This window comes from Microchirus variegatus, assembly GCF_963457635.1.
Source record: "Microchirus variegatus genome assembly, chromosome: 9".
Classification (NCBI taxonomy): Eukaryota; Metazoa; Chordata; class Actinopteri; order Pleuronectiformes; family Soleidae; genus Microchirus; species Microchirus variegatus.
This window is the reverse complement of record NC_139810.1, coordinates 26,228,500-26,244,862: the sequence shown is the minus strand read 5'-3', so window position 1 is coordinate 26,244,862 and position 16,363 is coordinate 26,228,500. Positions and strand designations below refer to the sequence as shown.

The 16,363-nt window shown below is 41.6% G+C and overlaps 1 protein-coding gene across 1 annotated transcript in view; it reads right to left on the bottom strand.

Annotated features, from left to right (window-relative positions):
• The window catches only part of magi3a (membrane associated guanylate kinase, WW and PDZ domain containing 3a), a 122,000-nt gene that overhangs the window by 35,818 nt on the left and 69,819 nt on the right, over positions 1–16,363 (bottom strand). Inside the window, exons 2-3 of the mRNA XM_083895576.1 lie at positions 13,351–13,467; positions 8,476–8,595 (exon numbers count right to left, since the gene is read on the bottom strand). Coding sequence (XP_083751702.1) covers positions 8,476–8,595; positions 13,351–13,467 — 237 coding nt within the window. The remainder of the gene's footprint in view (positions 1–8,475; positions 8,596–13,350; positions 13,468–16,363) is intronic.

Here is a 16,363-nt window from a genome sequence, read left to right as displayed (position 1 = left end):
GAAAAAATAAATTTGGTCCAAAATTTGAAAAAATAAATTTGGTCCAAAATTTGAAAAATAAATGTGGTCCAAAATTTGAAAAAAAAAAATTTGGTCCAAAATTTGAAAAAAAAAATTTGGTCCAAAATTTGAAAAAAAAAAATTGGTCCAAAATTTGAAGAAAAAAAATTGGTCCAAAATTTGAAAAAAAAATGATGGTCCAAAATTTAAGAACAAGTCGTCCAAAATTAAAAATTTTGACAAAGTGAGTATAGCATGTTAAAGCAACCTAAGGAAGTGATTTCAATGAAAACAAAGTGAGGACCGGCCATGTGTCCTCACTCCGTAAAAATTACCTCACTTTGTTGGTTTAAAACCCTCACTAGTCCTCAGTATGCTGCAAGTACAAGAACACACACACACATACACACACACACATATGCCTATATATGCCTATATATACCCTTGTTGCATATATTACAGATAGCCCCCTTCAAAATTCTTATGCAATTTAACTCCTTTAGTCACACAGTGGCAAAATGACAAGTCTCAGTGGTGTTGAGGGTGAAAGCAGCAGAAACACAGTGTGCACAGACTGCTAGTAATTTCAGCACAGAGTTATTACATTAAAGCTCCTTTTGGGGATTTATCAAAGTGGTGCATGGGCACTGTAAAGCAAAGACATTTTCGTTTCCACAGCCTGGGCCAACACTTGCTTGGCACTGTCGGTGAATTACACAGCCAGTCACTCATTTTATACATGCTCAGTAATGTTTGTTGCCAGTAAGAAGTATTTTTCATGTCAGAGGGATTTTTTTTTTTTTTTGGAAACTTACTTCCCGTTAAAAGGCTTATGTGCCCGGAGAGACCCCCAGCTTAAATAGGCACTAGGGCTATGTGTATTTACGGTTGTGTGTGTGTGTGTGTGTGTGTGTGTGTGTGTGTGTGTGTGTGTGTGTGTGAAGTTGTCAGGCCATCTGTTTTAGTCAGCAGCTGCCAGCATGTTTCATCTCTAATTCCTGAGAATCTGAATGTGAGTAGAACTGTGACTATGTTGAGTTTTATCTGCAATGAGGCATGACATTTTTAATTTTGACAATATGCTTCAGTTCTGAGATGTGATGGAAACATTTATGATTATTTAGTGATCCGGAGCCCCAGGCGTGACATGGGGGGGGAAGAAAAAAACGCTAATTTGTGGCTGCAAAATAGTTAATTGTGGCCACTGTGGCTAATTGGTGGGTTAAGTATCATTCCCATCAACAACTTGGACAGCTGGGTCAGCAAATGAAGCGCACCTTCGCTTTAAACTGTGGCAATGACGTAAAGTCAGAAAGATGTAGAGAAAAAAGTGGGTGAAAAAAAAACAAATGTTAATTGTAGCTTAAAATTATAACAATAGATATTCATCATGATAGTTCACAGACTTTCAAAGTAAAAGTGTCTGTTTTGATACAGACTGTTTATTTTATTTCACAATAAAAACCTGTTTCTGATGCAAAATAAATCTTAATTGTTAAATAAATCAACATTTAAGTCAATAATAACATTGACAACTGTAGCTAAAGCTTATGTCATTTAATGTTGATCGTAAAACATTTAATAATGCTATAATAACAAACAAATGTCGTATTGTTACTATTATATAAAAAAAAAAAATTATATCATTATTCTGTGTTTAAAGGGCTGTAATATGATATTAAGTGATGGGCCGCATGTAATCCATAGGCGGGCTGCATGTGGCCCACGAGCCACCAGTTTGACACCTCTGGTCTACGGCGTACTGCCATTAAACTCGCCTCACATGTCTCCTTTGGATTACTCTACACCACTCTGCATAAAATATGCTTTGATATAATTTGTGTGAATATTTATGAGTAATAATTCACTATAATGCACTGTAGCATCATTAAATGTTCTGTAAAAGCCACAGCGTTGCTGTACATGAAACTACACCACCCAGTTTGAATAAAATATGCTTTTATATAATACGATTTTAGATAAATATGTCGTCCACAATGCTTTGTTTAAATGGGAATTGATCGCGGATGTTTGAATCTGTGAATATCTTTGGTAATGATGATTAATTGCACTGCCAGGCTTTTGTGAATATCTTTGTAACTCATTGCCAACTGAAAATAAAACCTCAATCACGGTATTTCTGTCCATCGTTGCAGCATCAGCCCTCTTGCGCCCATTTTTGCTTACGCAGCTCTCAAGGAAATGTGTGGGATATATACACACACATTATTAATTATGAATGAGTATTTCCTGCGCACAAATGCAAGTGCTTTTTGTGGCAATGTTTTCAAAACAAAAACTCCACTCCATCCTCACGCCACGTTTATCCCTCTGCCTCTTTGAACCTGCCACCAACACCAACAGTCGCAGACCCTCATTAATCATTGACCATGGTCTTCTTCTGTTAGGCAGCGCCCAGTCTGACTACGCCTCATCCAGGCCTCATCCCTGACTGACTGCCACGGGGCCACAGGTGGGTGAAGACCATCTTGTGAACTGCAGCCTTGGCACGTACTGTAGCTCAGGCCGCTGCTTGGAAATGGATGTTCACACTTCACGACCAACCTTGTCAACCCTGCACAAATGTGTGTGTGTGTGTGTGTGTGTGTGTGTGTGTGTGTGTGTGTGTGTGTGTGTGTGTGTGTGTGTGTGTGTGTGTGTGTGTGTGTGTGTGTGTGTTCACAGTCCACTGTTCGATGACCTGCCTCACATAAATAAAGTTCCTCTCCCGTTTATGTTAATCTACTCAGTATGTGTAGTGACACCTTCTATAAATTACACTACAACCCAAACTTTACTTTCATTCTAATTTTTTTCATTGTGAGCTGCTCATCCAATGTAATCCCTCTTACGTAATCTACCTTCTACTTATTTGTAAAGTAAACAACACCAATCTGGTCTACAGGTTTAAAACCTATACATCACCGAAACACTAACTAACACAGCACCTTTGCGCCCTTTCTCTTCTGTGATTTCTGGCCTATTGACCTGTTTCTATCTAATCGACAAAGATGCAGCTTTACCCCAGAACAGGGGTCGGGAACCTTATTGACTCAGAGAGCCATGAAAGCAAAATATTTGGAAATGTATTTCAGTGAGAGCCATATAATATATTTTAAGACTGAATTCAACTAAAGGTGAGTATAATAAGCTTGCACCCTGCTCAGTAGCTCTTGGCACGCTTTCTTCCTGCTGTCTCCCACAGGGTATTTCGATGCAAAGGTAGCATGGCGTGTGTCGAAGTGCCTCTTTACATTCGACCGTTTCATCGATGCAATTTTGTCATTGCCAATTAGGGAACACTGCAGAACCTGCTCTCTCCACAAAGGCGAATTCTTCAGTCCATTCATCCTGAAATGTACGATACTCATCATCTTTTTTTCTTTTCGCCATCTTCTTCGTCGAAGGGTTAGCTTTGAGCTAATGACCGAGCAGACTGATTCAAAAGGGGGCGTTTACCCGTTTACCCAGCAACAGCCAACGTAGGCTATTATCATCCAATTAAAATAATGGACAATTGCTCCTGCAGCCAACTGCAGCCCTGAACAGGACATGAGCAGTGGAAAATCGATGGACGGATTAAAACAAGTGATAATATTTAATATTTTATGTTTTATCTGAAAAGCTGAAATCTGCGAGCCAGATGCAATCATCAAAAGAGCCACACCTGGCTCCCGAGCCATACGTTCCTGACCCCTGCCCCAGAACTTCACAAACACTATAGGATATTGAAAAAAAATAAATGTGTTGCAGGCAATGCGATTAGCAAAACAACAGGTCCATCGTCATCGTAATAAAATCCAGGATTGCTAAAGCGAGGGAATGAGTTTCTGTTACACTCGAGAGGAGTTTTATTATATTCGATCCCATATCAAAGTAATCTCTAGAAGCCACTACAAGCAGAAACTGTCAGATGCGATGAAAGCATGTTTTTCCCTCATGCTACAGTCTTTAAAAGAGGCCGCCTAACCTTGACGATCAAGGTTCAACTTCTCACACAAATTCCTCGACCCACATGTCTTGAGCAGAAGCAATTTATTGTTGCTCTGTGCATTAAAGAGACTAGTTAATCCAGATTAACCCCATCACACTGAAAACAAAGAAACTGACCATGACACAAGGGCTGTTTGTTACAGCTGTATAACTTTACCTGGATTTCCACAGCTACATATAGTCAGTGAGCGGTTGTTTGTGTGTCTGTGTACATATATATATACTGTATATATATATATATAATAAAGGGATAAAGGCTGAATGAAACAGTCTCCAGATGTTTTCAGACATTTAACTCCAGGTAGATTTGGGTCTGGACATTCTTTGGAGTTTGAACACATGACTAACACAGCAGGACACGTTTACAGAGACCATAGTCTGACTAAGACGGGCAATCGGACAACTTGCCAAGTCCGTGTATACATGCGGAGGAAAAATCTATTTATTGGCCGAAGCGAGTGCGTACTGAATCCAGAGGTGAGTGTACGCATGCGGGAGTAATCGGGCTATGAATCACATTATCCGGGTATGTTAGTCCGACTAAGACTAGCCCAATTTCAGACAGACATGAAAACCAAATTACCGTCTTAGTCTGACTAAAATCGGACTTTTAACAAGCATGCAAACACACTCACTGTGTGGATGAGTTGCTTCTCAACAGCAGAAGGAATCTGCGGAGGATACAGCACGAGGAGGGTGGAGTCTGTTTTGAGCATAAAGGAACCAGGACACAGTGGATCCGCTCCTGCTTTCTCCTGCTGCATTCTCACTCAAATATTAACACAAAAAATATATTGTGTAGCAAGCAGGAGAATCTCTGGACTTCTGCTGACATTTGCATTCACAGGCACACAGACCCGGCCTCCACACTCTCTCTCTCTCTCTCTCTAGTGCATCTCCAGAGCTCAGTGTATGTCTGAAAGCTGCCTTAGTGCAACGAAATAGAGCGAAAGAAGGAAAACTGCAGAATACAAACACTGATGGAGCTGTTGCATCTGTCCAGTCTGATGAGATTCCACAACTGTAAGAACCTCAGTAAAAAAAAAATAAAAAAAAATGACCAACCCATACTTTCACATGCTCATTTCAGCTCCCTGTGTCAGTCATGAATGATTCATGCCACTGTTTTCTCTGCACCATAAACAAGTGAGGGGTATAAAATTGGATATGCTCTCATTCGCATACTTTACATGCACACAATCACGGACGAAAAAGAAAAATCCAGTCCTTTTAGAGTTTCGACAGCCGAAGCTAACGCGTATTACTCACACTCTGACACTTTCATTATTCTAAAAAAAAAACAATTGGCAAAACAATGGCTTTAACTTCCTCATGCAATCCATCAGTGGTCAAGTCAAGTTTGCTGTTGAGACATGATGAAGACTGATGAAGGATCTCATAAACACTGACTTTTTTTTTCCCTCTTTCATGCTTCATAATTTCATAAATTGCCGGAATGATAACTCAAACCAAGAAGTCACGATCGGAACAATGAGTTCAAACTACGCTTTTTTGAACAGAAAATCAATTTCTTTCTGAACGGGCTGTAGCAAACCAGTAGTATATTCTGATTGGTACGTTTACGTGAAGACATTTTGTTCCCACCAGGTTTATTCAGATTATCTGTGTCCGTTAAACATAGCGTTAGTTTCAGTTACTAGCAGCTTCACAGAGTTATACTCTATACCACATGTGTCAAACTCAAGGCCCGGGGGCCAGATGTGGCCCGCCACCTCATTTTATGTGGCCCGCGAGTGATTAATTGGTCTTAAAAATATATGTTAAAATAGGTCTAGGCGTGCGTTGACCACAAACTATTTCCCACAATGCATGGCGATTGCGTTTCCCGCAAAGTGACGGCACCGCCACTAGATCACAGTGTATCATTGTATATTCATCATGCGACGAGTGAAGTAATAAACGCAGTAAGTTATGTAGCAATATGTAACGGAGTAGTTACCTTTATTTTACATTATATTTGGTTACATTTATTCTGTATGACAGTTACATCTGGCCCTTTGAGGGTAACCATTACGCTGATGTGGCCCTAAGTGAAATTGAGTGACACCCCTGCTTTATACAGTAAAGCCAAATTTATACTCCTGCGAAAAGTCCTCTGTCCTCTGCGTCGACGCAGAACCTGTTGTAGAGTCTCTGCGTCGTCTCCGGGTGCCCGGAAGTGTCCGTCACTCCGTCAAGGGACAACGGAGACGGCAAGTGCTGCGATTGGTCCTCAGGACAGGCCGAGCTAAGCTGCTCTGTGCCGACTCACAGTGCGCACCGAGCGTCCACAGAGGGCGGAGCTGATCCCCGCCGATAACGCCGCTGCCGAACTATAAATACGTCATATCTTAACACACACGGCACATGTTTAGACTCTAAATGGCCAATTTCTTGACTCAAATTATCTTAAAACTGCGTTCCGGGACACAGAAAAGTGAGAAACGGCCGCTGTTTCAACAACAACAGTCTTTCTTTCTCGGACGCCATTGCTCACTGTAGCCAGAAGCACAACAACCTTGCGCAGCGACCCCTACTGATCGGGCGGGAAATTGCAGCGCCTATCCGTCACCACGACGCAGAAGTATAAAGGCTCGAGTGGTCTACGTGGTGACGCAGACGGATAACGCATTACGCAGTTGGAGAAGTATAATGTGGCCTTAAGGCAAAGGGAACCCAATGTTCTTCAAAGAGGTGAGGCATGTCAAAAGGGGGGGGGGCACTATGAAGAAAAACAAACTGAATATGAATAGGCAAGATTGAAAAGTTATTTTCCCTGAGCCTTTGTTTTTTCTGTAAAGTTTGGTTTAGTCCAGAGTTTGTCCCACAAGAGGGACGTTATTTTTGCAGCAGGGCAGAATGGAAACAATAAAAACCCACCAAAAACAATAGGGGACCTAAAAACAGAAAGGTACACCCATAACACAAAATGAAACGTCAAGGTGATATAAAAGCTATGTATCAGTATTTCTCCAAAAGACTACATCTTCTTTTATTATTATTTTTGTTTTTCCTACGACCGTGTGCCTCTGCTTTCTCATCCCGTATGAATGCATGGAATTGCAAACAAAATCTACAGGTCTACGGACAAATATACCTCGGGTTTATTAAGCACATCTACGTGCTCGTGTGTAATATCTCTTAATCTGTGGAGAGTCAAAAGGTTATGAAGCCAGGACATTACTGATTAACTGGCTGGGGGATTTATGAATCTGTACCTTTGTTACACACTCTTGTGTTGCATTAAGCAGCTGAGGGCAGAGCAGATCCATAATTCATCCCTCAGACTGCTTCATAGGGCTCAGGGTTTGCGGGGGACAGTCTCTCATCACTGGACGTGGGGGGGGGGACAGAGGGCAGATGACGCGAACTCATTTCAGAGGGTGCATGTAAAGGACCGTGGTGTTTTTTTTTCACATTCACTCTGGGGATATATTATCTGCAGTTCTGTCACATATTCCGTGGCAGTTTTGATGACACGGACGATACGTTGATTTCACCTCACGACCCTCGCGGTGCAGAGTTCAGACAAATCACAACGGGAGCTAATAGCCAGGGCACCGAGGGTGAACCCCCCCCCGAGCCGCAGCCACGTCCTTCGGGTGTGCTTGTGGAAAATGCGATGTGCTGATGATGTGTTTTTGTGGTCACTCTAGCTTTTTTTTTTTTTCTTTTATCGTCTTACCGTCGCCGATCCTGCACAGCTCGCGCAAGCTCTTGGGTTTCGCTCCATTTAAACTGGTGTCAACAGCGTGAGATGAAATCTGAAATCTGGGGGTTTCTACCAACAACAGGACTTCACGACAGCTGATGCAGAGACATTAGCGCCAAATACAGAGGTGGAACTAAATCTGTCGTCTGACGTCTCTTTTAACTTATATAAAGTGTGTCGAAAGTGTCCTTGGCTGAGGACGTGTGTGAATGTGTGAATGTGTGCGACTGTTATGTGACAGAGAATAGCGCAGCATATAGATGTGCTGCGTGAGATTGGGTAAATCGGAAAAAAAAAAAAGTGAGTGGTCACGGGTTACCATGGTAACACGTGTGCGCGACAACACATGGATGCAAAGGTTGACACTTCAGGAAATGAATGTGAAAACTAGTTTTGCATGTAGCATATATTGATTTAGATGGACAGATGGACAGATACTATACAATCACAGAAAGAGAGAGAAATTATTTAACTTTGTATTTGACCTTGATTCAAGTGTTACACTGAGTTTAACAGACCATAAGTGAAAGATGAGTCTTGCTGTGTCTAAATTTGCATTACGTCTGTGTTCACACATGCAACAGAGAGAACATAAGTGTGTTTCACGCCGACAAATATGGCTCCATGCTGCACCATAATGCTGCAAATTGCTAAGAAAATAGTCACAAACATTGAGCATAAAAGCTCCCCAACTGTTGAGTAATAAAACAATACTTTAAGCATTTACATTCTCTATTTCACACTTGTAATGTATTGTGTTAGGGACGTACCATCATAGGTGCCGCTCTCCAGCAGCAGTCCACTTTCTTCCAGCTCACGGAACTCTCCCACGCTAATGAAATTGTAGTCCACGCCGGGAACTTCCCCCTCTCTGGGCTGCCGAGTGGTACCTGCCAAAATAACGACACAGTTTAAGACAGCGGGAACATCCAAGCCCACGGGGGGGGGGGGGGGGGGGGGGGGACGGGGGGGGACGCGATTCAAGTCCAAACACAGCAATCAAAGGGAGAATCTGTATCTACATCATGAATAGTCAACAGAGCCGGGACCACAAAGCTGCAAATTCATTATTCAAATATTAGGAAACAGTGAGAAAACACACAAACTCCACAGAGCAGCACAGCAGCCAGAACACACAGGAAGTGTAACCGATGATAACAGAATTTTAATTGCACACATTTTTTTTGTCACTTGAGATGAATGGATTACATATAACCTCACTGTTGACCTTCTGCACAATGTTGAATAACTGAAAACTATTTTTTTTGTGCGAGTTCCCTTGCATCTCTGCATAATTATGTTTCCATGGCAATATAACACACAGCCATTTATAAAGATTAATGTACACACACTTTTTTTTTCTGGGGCATCCTTTACATAGCTATACATGGCAGCCATTATTGTGCAGAGGGAAAAGCACAGGTGTTACTGATCACAGTAATGTAATGTCGCTGCTTTTCAAATTATGTAAGGCAGGACAGTTGCGACGGTGAACCAGCATGCGCCCTCAAGCCGAGGGAAGGGAAATGGAACTCAGCCATCAATAATATGATTTGTTTACACTAGAGCTGAAACAATTATTTGTTAATTTATTTTAATATTTATATTAAAAATAATTAGTTTTAGCTCGTATTTTCTGGGTTTTTTTCTCCATGTAACAAAGAAATCATTGAAAACTGAATCATTTTGGTTTGTTGCATTCGGGAACATTATAATTTCCAGGTTTGACAAACACTGATTACCATTTTTTAGCATTTTCTGACATTTTCTGGACCAAACGGTTAATCGATTAATTGTGGAAAATAAACAACAGATTAATAGACTATGAAAATAATCGTTAGTTGCAGCTCTAGTTTACACCACCTTTTGTAACCAAGCTATCACAATGGCCCATACCGATCTTAAGTGTTTTCAGTAACTCACGTCTCAAATGTCTGACAGCAAATGAGAACTAGAGTTTAGATTCTCTGCCCAAGACCCAGCTGGGCCGATATTTCCCGCCACTATCGTCGTGTTCGCGCGGTATTGTGTGAAGGTGTAAAAAACCTGCGGTCGTGAACGCATCATTTAAAAACCAGGAAGCGTATCGTCATTAGCAACCCATGCGTTCATGGAAGCGGATCTCAGTGGCTCAGTTATTGTTGTAAATTAGACTGTGGCAGCCAGTCTAATGCCACAGTCGGGCTCGGGCTCGTAATTACAGTTAATGTGTTGGGCCGGGCCGGGCCGGGCTCGGACACAACGTGCCCAGGCTCGGGTCAGGTCGGGCTTGATTTTTTGGGCCCGATCAAAGCTCTAAGGAGAACCCTTTGCAAGATATTTGACTGTTTGACAAACTAGAAAAGCACTCAGAGAGTGCAGACCTCCGCCAAGGCAGCTCAGTGCCTACAAAATAGCGCTTAAAATAGTGATAGCGTCTATGGATCACGGGCCAGGATCACCAGCCACACCTGTTCCTGGTCCCATTGCGGACATTTCCTAAAAAATTTAATCCAAATCCGTCCATGACTTTTTGAGTTATGTTGCCAACAGACAGACAAACAAACAAACTCCAGCAAAAACATACACCTCTTTGGCGGAGGTCAAAAAAACGAGCCAGGACCGTGTAAGTAGGCAGTCCTCTGTGCTAATGAGGTTAATCTATTTGTCTGTAAACAAACTCACCAAACATGTCAATGTAGTGATGTAAGGAGGAGGAAACAGGAACTTTGAAATGTCAAAAGTTGGCAAAATCACCCACAGGTCACTGGAATAAAGTTTTTTTTTTTTTTTCTCGTTACAGTCTACTGGTTCCTTCATGCAGTTTCTTTGGTCAAGGTCAGTCTCTACATCTGAGATGATGATAAAGTGGCAGACGTGATATAAGCTCGGGGGGTTTCTGGTTTTATATTTTTTCTCTAGTTCCAAACGTGGATTTCCAGTCCCAGCAAAAGTTACAGCCATAAAAGAATCCGCTGCTACACTGCCATAACCACTGAAACTGGTTTAAAAAAAAAAAAAGGACTCATGTTTAGCATTGTAGATGCTCTCCGTGAGGCACTTTAAACATGCCGGCTCCACTCACCGTCATCTTCGGTGTAATCAGAGCTTTTACGGTGCCTCAGCTGAAGTGGCTGCTCTGCAGGCACAGGGGATTTTTTATTAAGAAGTGACACCCGTCCCCTACCTATCTTCTTTTTTTTCATCCTGAATCAACATCCATCCTGACTATGGTATGAGCCACTACATCTGAAACAGCTTAGCTTAGTCGGCAAAGAACCACCTTTTGTTGCGTCAAACAGAGCAACCACAGGGGACAAGTGAAGCCACAGAAGATATAAATACGAGGCCGTTTCTGGAAGAGTAATAGGGGGAATGCTTTTATTCATCTTTTCACTGTGCATTACGCTACCTTAGCTGACGTTTCTGGAGAAAAGTTGAATCGTTCTAGCATCCGAGATCTAGTTTTTGTTCTCAATGCAACATCACGTAACTTTGGAAATGTTATTTTGGCATCTGAACTTTAAAGGACAAAGAGGTCACAGTGTAGTAAAGACGGCAAAGAAACAAGGATATAAGTAGCCTGCTATTAAGTTACATGATTTCTAGTCTTCTGAGAGGCAATATCTGTATAAGGGAATGTGTTCATTTGAAAGAAGGGCCTATGAATCTGTGTTGCAGATTGGGGAAAATTCACAAAGTCTTCAATCACAACACCTGGACAGCTGTGGATGAGGAGGACAAGGGGACAAAAGTGTCAAACCAAAAGAAATGTAAAACAAAAACAGGAGACTATTTACCAACCAAAGCTGATGCTATGTCCAGCTTTGCACAATCAGTGAATATTAAATCTGAGCTTTAGTTTAAATAGAACAACGATATTCATTATCACAAGCTCAACACAAACTTTGGTCTTAAGGAGACATATTATACCCTATTTCTACAAGTTAACCTAGTTCCCTGGTGTCCTAATGAACATGTCTGTGACATGCTTTGGTCAAAATACCTTAAGATGAAGCACCACAGCAGTTCAATCACCCTGACAAAACAGCCCTGTTCAGAACGCTCGGTTTCGAGTGCCTGTGTCTTTAAATGCAAATGAGTCACAGGAAACTACGTCAGTGTCACTGAGGCTTTGGCAGCTAACAGCAGTTAGCATTTGGAAAAGCCATCATTTGCCGACTCGAGCCGGCACATTGCCACTGGGCACATAAATCCTCTGAGGCTGGAAGTTTGTGTAGAACTCTGTGCTGCACTGTGCAGCCAATAATAGAACACTTTGCAGACTTCCGCGCTTCCGGATACTATTTCCCTCGCCTGCACTCTGGCGTTTTTAGGGACAAAGTTCCAGGAATGTCTCGTTGTGACGTAGCAATGAGTGCGGAAGTCAACATTGCGTGTTTTATCTCCTGTACTTAGACTGAGGAGGACCACAAAAACATGAGTGAGTAACCTATTTTTACACTTTGCCTACACACAGGGCCTCCAGAGTCCCAAATATAAGTATTAAAAAGTTGATTTTGCATAATATGTCTCCTTTTTGAGTCTTGGTCCGGAACATTTTACGTGTCGCATTATGCTGACATTCGCTGTGAAAGATAAGCTCTGGCGGCCCAGGTTGGGTTTGGTGTAAACCAAGCTTCGAGGGTTTCTGCGACGCCCCGGATCTCTGGCACCGTCTTGAGCTCCTGTCATCTTTTGCAGGAGGCGAGAGTGGCACTTAACGAAGCCTCACCGCGTGAAGTCGAAAAAAGGGCAGTCGTGCTTCTCTGAGATGTCACTCGCGCCGCCGTAATGAGCACAAGCATCATGCTGTAGTAGCCATTTAGGGGTCACTGCGACTGTGATAAGCCAGTGGCACGGACTCGCGTGAGCAGAGTGGACAGTGGGCATACGCTGACTGCAATGGGCCTTGCAGGATCATGACGTGCAAAAAAATGGATTTAAACATGAAAAAGAAAGGGTGAAATTGAAACACGATGTGCAGTGTAAATGATTTCGTGTTCTACTCTGGGACGACGGGAGCTAAAGGAGCACACAACACCCGATTACAGGAGAGGTTGAGGTGCTACGTCTCCATATTGGAGCACCGTTGGTTTTATGTCGCGTTGTAAATCATTGCATTTTACTGGCAGTAAATGGGCGGCTTTATCCAGCAAACTGTAAAATCCTGCTGATTCTGTTGAAATCTCCAGAGAATCGGTGCCGTTTTGTTTACATTCAGTGCAACTTCAAAAACATGTCATAAAAAAGACATTTTTTTTAACACAGCTGTGGAAACCAGAGACTTGCAGCTGTTCACCTTGACGTCTATGTTAATTTAATCCTGGTTATTCATTGCTCTGACGAAAAGGGACACAGACGCACAAAAGAATAAAAAGAAGGTGAAGAAAACTTCCACTCGCACTCATTTGTTTGGAAGATTACCAAGGTCTGACTATTATTAGAAAATGAAATTAATTCAATACTTCATTCATTAAGTTTTGCAGCCTGCATGAATCACAAAATCCATATTATCTAGTGACATAAGGAGCAAAGAAAGGAATTGCGTGAGGATTTTACAAAGTTGTTTTTACAGAGAAGGACAATCACAGCTCTAGGAGTCAGAAAGCAGGAGGTCAGACAGAGACGAGACTGAGGTGTTGAAGGCCGTGGAAGATACTCACATGGAATGGTACGCAGGTATAGGTTGTCCCTGATCACCTGCTGGAGCTTGTGGTCCAGGGAGCCTTTCTGAAACTGCAGACTGAGGTAGTGACGCAAATCCGGATTCAACACCTTACCTGAAAGAATTATTAGAGAGAAGTTTGGGTCAGTTCAACAATGAAATCAGATGGAAGGAAATATTCATGGCACTCCATTAAAATTGCATTATTTTTATAGCGCAAAACTTGGCAAAAACTGAAAATGAGACTTTTTTTTAGTTTTTTTTAGTGTGGGAAGGACAGTCTGGTTTGTACTCGTCACAGCTCATATGGCACAACGGTGCCAATGCCAGAATTAAGTTATCTCCACTGGCATGTTGTCCAATAGTTGTCAGCCTGCATGTTGCACACACCTCTAAATCTTGGTATCCACGGGCGCATTACATGTGCAATGCATTTGTGGGGAAACGTGATTGTTTTGGAGATTCGTATTTGTGGAATAATTGACAAAGTAACACAGGGTTACATTGTTTTAGACACACAGAGAGACTTCCGGCGTCTAGATGCCTCTTTTAATACTTCAACGTAGCCTGTTAAATATGAGAGAAAACAAAAATAGAACCTTATAATGTTTGAAACAAGTGGTAGCCACTATATGCATCAATAGACCGTCTAGTAACTTCCTGTTTATGCAGTCTAATTTCATTGTGCACCACCTCGAGTTCAAGAATAACTATGAAGTAGCGCTGAAACGATCTAGAAAATAGACGACAGATTAATCTATTACGAAAATAATCGTCAGTTGCAGCTCTAATGCAACCATAAACGCTTCTGTGTCATTTCTACCACTGCAAACACACACAACTATAACAGATTATATGAAACGTATGCAAAAACAAACGACAACGACGTTCCCCCATACAGGAACAACAGCAATTCAAGACTAAAAGAAGACTAGTATCTGCAGCATCACTGCAAGGACAGAGGATCATTTCTGATTCTCTTGGACCAACAGAACAAAGGGAAGGTGAGAGACAGTCATAGACAGAAACAGAGAGATTTCCCTTGTGTTTACACTCTGACTCTGGAACACGAAGTATGAGAGTAGAATATGTCACACTGGGCAACAATGGTCAGAGGAGCTGCTTTATACTTCGGTTGTTTTTGCCAGCGATCGAGACTTACAAAAATATCGGTTACATGACCTCGTCAAAATCTAGGGTAACGCTTTCTTTTACAGTCCCCTAATTACCAGGTATTTACCTGGTAAATTCATGGTAACACCAAAGTGTTACTAGGTAATTACCAATGGTAATAAGAAAGTAAATACAGTGAAACTGTTGCCAAAATACTGGGCATTTACCTGGTAACTATATAGTTAATTATAGCGTGTTATTACTGCTGTTAATATGTTAATAAGAAGGTATGTACAGCTAAACTATGGCAAAACTATGGTAAATGTAAGTGTATTATTGGGTTATAAACTGGTAATAAGCAGGTACCTACAGTCCCCTAATTACTAGCTATTTACCCAAGGGGTAATCTAACAAACCTAACCCTAAAAATGTGTGTAATTACATGGAAACAAGCTTGGCTTTCTTTTACAGTACAGTTTTACTTTACTTACCGAGTACATTACCGTGCATTACCCAGTATTTTGGCAACGGTTTCACTGTATTTACTTATCTTATTACCCTTGGTAATTACCTAGCAACACTTTAGTGTTACCATGAATTTACCAGCTAAATACCAGGTAATTAGGGGACTGTAAAAGAAAGCGTTACCAAATCTAGTATTCGGCCTTATGTGACTTATCTTCTCTATTTTGTTTGTTGTTGTTTTTCTCTCAGTCACAGTTCTCTGTTTGCTGCCTAAAGGGAAAATCCTGTAGCTCCTCTCTAGATCGCAAATGCTGACAAATCAAAATCAAGCAGAAGCCGAGCTCTGAGGTAACATCGGAGAACGACACCTACAGTGATTATAAATACAACATTTTTCACAGTGTGACACTAACAGTGGAAGTTAATGAACAGTTTAACACAGATTAGAGCCAACATTCCAGACACTTCACCGATCAGCTCCACATTTAACCCTCGTCCCAACTCTGTTTATTAGAAACGGTAGAAAAGATTCCCTCTTACAAAAAAAGTGTCAGGGTTCAAACGAGTGGAAATTAGCAGACAGAGCCATAAAAAAACAATCACACTTCATAGAAAGAATGATTATTGTTCCTACAGTGAAAGTAATGAAAGTTTTTGAAGTGGCCCTTTATACACAACACTCTAGACTTCTACTCTGAAAGTTGAACAATAGTTTTTCTTATGAGTTACAGATAGTGGGATAGACTTGGCTGCCGGGTAATGGAAAAGCTATTGCCAACTTGATTCATAAATCTTTTAAATTAAATCAAGTTGTCTTTTTTTTGGCACCCAAAGGGAAACATCGACCACCACTGGGACTGTATCAGCAGCATCACTGAAGCTGAATAAAAGAGATTGATTTCCCCATTGAAATTTTACCCCCCCAAAAAAGTGCTGCTGAAATCTGTTTTGGTTAAGACTCGCTTCTCTCTTATCAAATGTTCCAAAGCTCCTTTGGGCTTTTTGCTCTTCAGGCGCAGACCTGAGCGAATGACTCTGCATGAGCCAGCTCCTTTTCTGAGGTTGAAACAGTCCAGAGTCTCCAGCAAGGCAGAAGCACGACTGAGTGCCAAGCCAAGAGGAAAACATCCATTCATTATGTAACTTTATTTTTTTTATTTTTTTTTTACCGATACAGTGAATGTGAGGAATTCATGTTATAAAAGCTGGGTTTGGGGGTCTGGGCTAGTGGCTAACATTTCACAACTCAAAAGCCACAAGCCTGTGGTCCATGTTCCCAGAAGTTATGAGTTACACACAAACACACATGGTACATCCCATTCTCTCCAAATACGTCAGGATTGTTCCCATGTTAAAGGAAATGGGAGTGATTCTGCCTCCAGCCGGGCTTTCTTCATGCTCGGGAATGCCATCCTGGATCCATTTTCACATGC